Here is an 8,815-nt window from a genome sequence, read left to right on the forward strand (position 1 = left end):
CTTTCCCCCGGCACAAAACCGAACATCCCACCCCACCCCCAAGCTAAAATACCTGGGCCGCCCCTCCCCGGGAAGGGACGCTCCCGGCGAACTGGGAGGGCCCGGAAGTCGGGCCCGGGACTGAGGAGCCGGCCCACCGCCTCCTGGTCGGAGGCTGCAGTGCAGGTGAGGCGGCGGCCACCCAGGGCACGGCGGGGTAAGGAGCCGAGGGCAGACTGCCCCGGGAAGTTGGTGGGGGTCGGCCGCGCCGCCTCGCCTCGCCTCGCCTCGCCTCGGCCTTCCTGCCCCGTCGGGGCTCGCTGCCCGGGACACCGGCAGAGCACGTCTGGGCTGGGGCAGGTCGGCTCCCGCCCTCGGACCCTCACCCCACCCCGGCCAGCCGCGGCGGGGACACCGGGTCAGCGAAGGGTTAAGGAACTCGCTCCCTCCCCTCGGTTCCCTCACCCTTGGAAAGTCCCCGAAATGACGTTTCAACCCGACAATTAAAAAAAGAGTTTAATTATAGAGACAGACTCTGGGAGCTGGAACAAACCCTCGGCCGGCGGGGCCGGTAAACAACTCCGGAGCGAGCGGTCCGGGCCAGCCGCAGCCTTGAGGACCCTGCGCCCCGGGGGAGAGGGGGAGGGAAGGGCCGCCGGGAGTTGGAAAAGCCTAAGAAATTCGAGGAATCAGCTTTCTTTGGAAAAACCCACTTTGTGGCCATTCTGGGACGCCTGATGGTGCTCCTGGCCGGTCCCACAGCCTTGAGGGGAAAGCGGCGCTGCTCGGAGCAGGGGGACAGCCGCTGCCCCGCGGGGACAGGCCCTGGACCGGGAAGGGGACCCCTTCCGCTCCCGGTCCCCTTCCCCTTTGCCTCTTTCCAGCCCCTCCTCTGGTCCCCTCAGTCGAGCTTCGCCAACCCTCGGGAGTTAAAGACCAGCCGGCCCCCTTTTTTGGGGGAGCGTGAATGGGTGGAGGCCGGGGGAATTAAAAAACCGAAATAGTTTCACATCAGAACTCAGACTAACCTTGTGGTTTCAGCGTGCACCCTGCTCTGTCCCGAAATCTGGAACTCATTACCTCATCACCAAGAAACTGCACGAAATCGTCCCCCCCGCCCCAACACCCACTTGGGGCTGGGAAAGGAACGAGCAAACATCCCTGTAAGAAAGAAACCTACACTTGAATGCTTGAAATTAAGGTGGATGGAAGTTATTTCCCTTTCTGGCGCTTGCCAGAAAAGAAAAGCTGAAAAATGGGAGAAGGGGGAGAGAAGCAACAGGCGGCTGGAGAGCAGCAGCAGAACAGGCTAGGGGCAGCAGCCGTGTTAAAGTGGGGGCCATCAATTTCAGGCAGAGGAGACAAATGAAAGCCGATCCCGCTGGGATCACGTAGGTTCGTGGCTGCAGCAAAAGTTGTGTTTCGCAAAGTTGAAAACAACCGGTTTCTCAAATAGTTGTGATTTGGAAGGTTTTGCTGGGTTTGCCCAGAGGTTGACGAATAAATAAAAAATGCAGTTTAAAAAAAAAAAATGTGTGTTGGGGGTGGTGAGAGTGTGACTCGAGCGCTCTCTTCGGCCCGCCCCGTCCTTTCCAAAGAAACGTGCTCATAATGGGGTGACCTAATTACATCGCAATGGAACTCAATCTTAGCCACTCGGCAGCACCGGATTTCATAACAGACTCGGCGGCCTAGTGTGCTGCGAAGTAACGTGCGAGGGCCGAGGGGGCGGCGAGGCCCGCGTGGAAATCGGAAAGAAGCGCGGCCCTGCGACTTCCGCCTGGGTCATCACGCCAGCACCCGGGCAGAGGCGCGCGGGTGGGGGGGGAGGGTAGGGGACACGTTAACTTTATATTTGGGTGGGTGGCATCCAAACATAACAGTAAATATGTATTTTATCATTTTCAAGGGAGTCATGCTTCATTACGGGCCCTTCGCTTTCCTGGCTCCCATGGCCCCCTCCCCACCTCCCGCCAAAACTGCGCAGCGTGACAAGCCATATGTTCCACTTTCCCGTGGGGGCGAGAGAAGCAACAATAAGTTAAAAGTGCCGCCTCTGTCCACCTTTTTACCTTCCTTCTTATCAAAGTAAACTTTTTTCATTGTTCTAGAGTCTGGAGGTGTATGTGGGGAGGATGGAGGAGGGAGGGTTGTGGCGCCGCCCAGAATTCAGGGCGCGCGTGGAAAGTAGTGAGTTGCTTGGTGGGCTTTTTCTGGAAGTAAGGGGCATTCAGGAAGGATTAGGGTTTTCTTTACTAAAAGTTTAAAGATTGGATGCGTGAAAAGAAACGCCACGCCTAGGCCTGGTAAAACAAACAATCGGCCCGGGCTGTAATCTTTTTTTGCGACGCCCCCCACCCGCCCACACCCGGAGAGCGCCGGCTGCAAAGCGAGCGCGAGTGTGGACGCGTGCGGCGCGCTAAACTGCCGCGCTCGCGCCCGCCAGGCCGTGTCCTCCTGGGGAAAAAGTTTCCTTAGTCCGCCCCCCCCCCGCACAGCGCCCCACCCTACGCCCCGCTGGAAAAAAAAACAACATAAAACCCTAGACTTGAACGTTTTGTGCGTCCCAAATTTCTACTGTCCTCGGCCAGCCGGGTTTGCGGAGGGAAGCCGAGTGCGTAAGAGAAGTCGGGAAAAGGTAAGTTGTGCAGACACTTAGGAAGTTTCAAGGGGACCACCGGCTCAAAATGGAAACCGCAGCCCGGGCGCTAAGGACGGGCTTCAGCTCCTGCTGGCAAAAAGAGAAAGTCTAGCCCGCCTTCCTGCCCAACAAAAAACAACAACACCACAACAAGAACCCCGGAGGGAGTGGAATGAGTGACGTCACAGCCGCGCTTGGAGGCTGACAAAGGAGGGGGCGCGCCCCTCCCGCTCTGCGCCCGCGCGGCCCCGGAGAGGGGCGCCTGAAGCGCTGGGTAGCGAAGTCAGCCGACTCGAAACTTTTCCTCTTTAAGAAAAAAAAGTTGTGCGCGGCTCGGAGTGGGTTTTTTTTTTTCCGCCTTCTTTTCTCGTCTCCCCTCCCCCTTCTTCCTTTTGAAAGTTTCTTCTCCTCCCCTCCCCCGCCCCGCCTGACCGCATGGCTGATTCAACTCCAGTGTCAATCAACTTCTTTTTCCTCCTCTTCCTCATTTAAATAAGTTTAAAGCTCCTCCTTTCCCGGCCCACCAAATCTGAAACTTTATAAATCGGGCTTTGCGCGCCGCAGCCCCGGAGTCAGAAAGGCGAGGGGCGCTGGGAACTGGCGTGTGGGACTCCAGACCCGAGAGGCTGCGCCTTCCCCTCACCGGGACCTTCGAGACACACCAGATCCTCGCCGCTGGCCCGCGCGAGCGCACAGGATGACCACCACCCTAGTGTCTGCCACCATCTTCGACTTGAGCGAAGTTTTATGCAAGGTATAGTGGAGCGGAGCATTTGCTTTTCAAAAACTCTTTTTCTTTTGCCTCAAAAAACCCCCAAAAGTTTGGGTCTTGGAAGGCAGTGGGGAAGGTGGTGCAGCGAGATGATTTTTTTCTCCCAAGTTTGAAGGAATTTGGCCCCGTCCTTCCCACCCTTTGAGTTTCAACTGTTCCTGGCGGGGATTACGTGCGAATCTGGAGGCTAGAGTTTTGAGGGGCGAAGTTTGCCTGGCGGGGCAGCCCGGGGGCCTTGGGAGGAGGGCTGGGATTGGGACAAGTTTTGGGCGATTCTTTTTTGCGTAATTTGCCGTTGGTCTGATGGGTTCCCAGTGTGCGCCCTAGATCTGTCCAGCAGCATTGCTGACCCGTGGGATTGGGAGTGGGAGATCCTTCGGGGAAGTGAGTCTCTGGACGATGTTTTCCTCCCCTTTTGGGGGAGCTGGGGGTATGCGAGGAAGAAGGAGGCCAAGTTGTGATTCAAAAAGATATTGCAGAACAAGTTTGCAGTGGTGCTGGAGTCCGCCCTAGCTCCGTTGGGCTTATTCCCGCGATACCGATCGTGCAGCAAACTTTGGGGTGAAAGAGGCATTGGGGTTGACCTGCTTACCTGTGTTGCCGAGTCGTTGCGGCTGGTCGATTTTTGGTGGCGGGTGGCGGGGGGAGGGCGGCAAAATGCTGGCTTGAACTCTAGAGTCCCGCGAGTAAGGATTTAATGGGGGCCTCCTTAAAACATGTTGCTTGCCAGCCAGTGTTGAAAAAGCAAGTTCTAAAGTCGGAGTGTTCCAGGACTGCGGTTTAAACGTACATAGCAAAAGCCAGTGGATGTTGTTAAATTTCTTTCCAACCTCCTCCTCCCAATTTGAAAGGGCGAAGTTGCTGGGTTGCTTTTAATTGCTGAAGTGTTTTGCCTTCTCTTAACACGTCGGGTCATGTTGCTCTGTTTTCCCAGCTTGCTGCTCCTGTTGGTGCAGCTGCCAAGGCCCCAGGGCTGCAGGGTTGGGGTGCAGGGACGCCGAGGAGCTGAAGAGTAACATTTTAAAAGTTTGAATTTTTCAGCTTCCTTTCCTCTCTGCATATTCCCAAACTCCACTTGCCGGCCCGGCTGCCAGAGCTACCCAACACTTCTTCCCTCTTTTCACGATTCTCCCGCTCTTTGATCTATTTCTTTCTTTGGCCCCCTCCCCCGTCAGGGGAGGTTTTTAAATGAATGAGGGTTTTAAATGAACCTCATTGTTGGGAACCAGCTCTCGACTGGGTTCCTGTAATCCTCTCGGTGGGGCGGTTGCAGTTACAGATTCGCGATCCCCCCCTGCTGAGCCTAAGGGACCAACATTAGAATTTGCAAAATGACACCCACATGGGCTGGGAACTAACTCCTAGGTCCCCGACCTGCACCCTTTCCAAATCTTGGATACAATTTGGGCAAGTGACCAGGATCGCATTGGACCAGAAACCTGCCATTGGTGGCTCTGCCCCCATCCCCACCACCCCCAATCTGCTATTGACTGGGAGATGGGTAGGGGGGTTGGTGCTTTCCTTTTCCTTTCCATCTGCAGCTTTGCTTAAAGATTAAACACTGGCGCTCTTATCCAAGCCTGCTGTTGCAGCCAGAAGACTAATTGCAAAGGCATCTTCACAGTGAAGGGGGACGGGATGGGCTGGGCGTGAGTGGGAATGGTGAGAGAGATCATTGTGGAAAATACCTCTTCCGGGAACTTAGGGCAATGAGTTTTATTTTCAGGAATCACTTCCCTGTCTCCCCCAACCTCAGACCAGGCTCCCAAACTCCTCCCCACAAGAAAAAGCAAAGGCAGTCTGAAAACCTGCCAAAGGAAGGAGGAAGTTGAGAGTCTTCTTAGGCCGGGTCTTGAGGGAGGGGGTATCAATTAAGAAGGGACTGATTAGAAGGGGACCTAACCTAGCCTATAATAGTCTCCTCTCTGAGATTTACCTGTTTTGTTAGGGGAGGGTAATCTGGAGAGGTCTGGGTTTTTGGAGATATTTGGAGTTGAAGAAACTATTTGAGCAGTAAAAAAGTTGAACTTTACAGATTAAAGTGGTAGCTTTGGGGTCAGAGGATATGGGGGTTGCATTGCAGGAGTCGGCATGGAGCAGGGTCCTTGTCACAGAGTCTGGATTTTGTGGTTTCTTATTTGTGGGGCCAAAATAAACCCAGGTGAATGGTCTATGGGAGGGAGAGAGGGAAGGGGGCTTGCTAGAGCAGAGGTGGAGATGAGTTCTTTGAGACAGACGGGCGTTAGTGATTGTGGAGAGGGCTGTGGACATCCTGGTAGATGTCTTCCGTCCTTACCATCCTTTCTCTTCTCTCTCCAGGGTAACAAGATGCTCAACTACAGTGCACCCAGTGCAGGGGGCTGCCTGCTGGACAGAAAGGCAGTGGGCACCCCTGCTGGTGGGGGCTTCCCTCGGAGGCACTCAGTCACCCTGCCCAGCTCCAAGTTCCACCAGAACCAGCTCCTCAGCAGCCTCAAGGGTGAGCCAGCCCCCGCTCTGAGCTCTCGGGACAGCCGCTTCCGAGACCGCTCCTTCTCTGAAGGGGGCGAGCGGCTGCTCCCTACCCAGAAGCAGCCCGGGAGCGGCCAGGTCAACTCCAGCCGCTACAAGACGGAGCTGTGCCGCCCCTTCGAGGAAAACGGTGCCTGTAAGTACGGGGACAAGTGCCAGTTCGCACACGGCATCCACGAGCTCCGCAGCCTGACCCGCCACCCCAAGTACAAGACGGAGCTGTGCCGCACCTTCCACACCATCGGCTTTTGCCCCTATGGGCCCCGCTGCCACTTCATCCACAACGCAGAAGAGCGCCGTGCCCTGGCCGGGGCCCGGGACCTCTCCGCTGACCGTCCCCGCCTCCAGCATAGCTTTAGCTTTGCTGGGTTTCCCAGTGCCGCTGCCACCGCCGCTGCCACCGGGCTGCTGGACAGCCCCACGTCCATCACCCCACCCCCCATCCTGAGCGCCGATGACCTCTTGGGCTCACCTACCCTGCCCGATGGCACCAATAACCCTTTTGCCTTCTCCAGCCAGGAGCTGGCAAGCCTGTTTGCCCCTAGCATGGGGCTCCCCGGGGGTGGCTCCCCGACCACCTTCCTCTTCCGGCCCATGTCCGAGTCCCCTCACATGTTTGACTCTCCCCCCAGCCCTCAGGATTCTCTCTCGGACCAGGAGGGCTACCTGAGCAGCTCCAGCAGCAGCCACAGTGGCTCAGACTCCCCGACCTTGGACAACTCAAGACGCCTGCCCATCTTCAGCAGACTTTCCATCTCAGATGACTAAGCCAGGGTAGGGAGGGACCTCCTGCCTACTCCAACCCCTACCCTGCACCCACACCTCATACCCTCTTCTCCCTACCCATCTGATTCCCCACAAGCCCTACATTAACAAAGTTAAGCTCAACCCCTTTCCCCCAGCACCTCAGAATGTCCCCTCCCTCCCCCCCTCATTACCCCACCTAACATAAGGACAAGTCAATTTGTCAGTAGCTTCTTCTGGCTTGAAACCCCTCCCTGGATTTATAGCCCACTTACCACTCATAACAGACAAGTCCCATATTTTGTCAGTAGATGCCTCTTTTTTTTTTTTTCTGGCTTAAGCCTTAAGTGCCAAATCACAAAAGAAAAAGCAGTAACAGTTTACAGAAGCAACTTAGTGCCTTGTAATCTAACTTTGTCACTGTGACTACATTACCTCTTCAGCGCCAGAGGGCACCCGTGGGCCTCCCGGAGCCTCTGCCCATGGGGGAGGTGGAGACCCGGAACCAGCAGCCCCCTCCACTGGCGACACAACTGCACCTTCCCTTGATTTCACTTACTCTTCCCCTCTTCCCGGTGTCACCTCTCCACCTGACCCCCCAGCCCGGTGTCACCTCTCCACCTGACCCCCCAGCCCCTTGGGAGAGTTGTTGCCAGACTAGGGTTTTTGGGGAAACCTATCTTGACATTCAAAACCTTTTTCTTCCCGATCTGAACCCCTGTTGACTAATCTTGCCTGGGTTTGTGTAGGTCTGCAGGAAGGAAGGCTGAAAAAGCGGATGAAGATTTTGACTTAAGTGGGACTTTGTGATTTAATTTTTTTCTTTTTTTAAGTGGGGAGGAAGGGGAAGCTAGATGGACTATGAGAGACTTGATTTTGGTGCTAAAGTTCCCCAGTTCATATGTGACATCTTTAAAAAAAATAACAACAAAAAAAATGAGAGAAAAGCTAAAAAAAAAAATGTAAGGGGTGAGCAGTTAATGGTATTCATTCCACATACAATATCTGTGTAAAACGATTTCCTGTAGAAGTAGCTTTAATGGTTTTTGCTCTAGAATACAGTAGGTCTATCCTTAGAGCACTCACGCCATGCTTTCTTCCCTGGGTTTTAAACTTCATATAACTTTCAGAAATTGGAGAGCAAAAATTTTGCTTGTCACTGCACATCAATATAAAAAAGCTTATTTAACTTATCAAAACGTATTTATTGCCAAACTATGCTTTTTTTTGTTAATTTTGTTCATATTTATCGGGATGACAAATCCATAGAATATATTCTTTTATGTTAAATTATGATCTTCATATTAATCTTAAAATTTTGTGACGTGTCTTTTTCCTTTTTTTCCACAGTTTTAATATATTATTCTTCAACGACATTTTTTTGTAACTTTACACTTTTTTGGTTATTTTATTTTAAAAAAATGAAAAATTAATTTAAAAAAATGCAAAAAACTGTTGGATTATTTATTTTAGAAATTCCCCCCTTTGTGTTGGACTGCAAATTGAGTTTCTTTCTCTTTAGGCCTTTCACGACTAGGACTGAGAATGTATGTAAAAGTTCTGTGACAGTACAGAAGGAAAACAACTTTTTATGTATAGCTTCTAAAAGGGAAAAAAAAAGAGAGAAACCCTTTGACTTCCACGTGCCCATCTCAAGACATTCCACTCACAGATTTGAGGTTCTGGATTCCAGGTCTGGAGTTTTCCAATGTTAATGTAAACAGAACTGGCACACACACATTAAGATGAATGTAATTATTATTCCTCTTGCTGGTCACTACCGTCGCTTTCTATTTCTCTTTCTTTGTGTGAATTTATTTAAAAGAAAAAAAAACTTTTTGTAACGACTATTTGCAGTTTAAAAATCAATAAACCCCGTTTTTTCAAGAAACATTGATGGTGGAGCTGGTTTTACTTGGTTTTGGTTTGACTTTGCCAGTAAGGTTCTCCCCTTGCAGGTCCTGGGGAGGGGCAGGGGAGGGGGAGAGAAGGCTGTGGTTGTCCGAATCTCATCCCTACAGCTATGCCTTAGCTCCCTTCCTTGATGCTGGCAGTTTGCTGACTGAGGTTGGGGAGAGAGAGAGAGAGAGAGAGAAGAGAGAGAGAGAGAGAGAGTGTGTGTGTGTGTGTGTGTGTGTTTTCGCAAAGGAGCCCGTACTTCCTGCTGT

At 52.8% G+C, this 8,815-nt stretch overlaps 1 protein-coding gene across 1 annotated transcript; it reads left to right on the plus strand.

The window, feature by feature from the left end:
• The first annotated feature begins 393 nt into the window (after nt 1-393).
• Nucleotides 394-8,287, plus strand: ZFP36L1 (ZFP36 ring finger protein like 1). Its single transcript, XM_032245826.1, has 2 exons — nt 394-3,374; nt 5,712-8,287. Exons 1-2 carry the CDS (start codon nt 3,318-3,320, stop codon nt 6,669-6,671), a joined length of 1,017 nt encoding a protein of 338 aa, XP_032101717.1. The 5' UTR covers nt 394-3,317; the 3' UTR covers nt 6,672-8,287.
• The last annotated feature ends 528 nt before the right edge of the window (nt 8,288-8,815 follow it).

The sequence above is a fragment of the Sapajus apella genome, unplaced genomic scaffold (assembly GCF_009761245.1).
Source record: "Sapajus apella isolate SASKATOON/1434 unplaced genomic scaffold, GSC_monkey_1.0 scaffold59, whole genome shotgun sequence".
Taxonomy (NCBI): domain Eukaryota; kingdom Metazoa; phylum Chordata; class Mammalia; order Primates; family Cebidae; genus Sapajus; species Sapajus apella.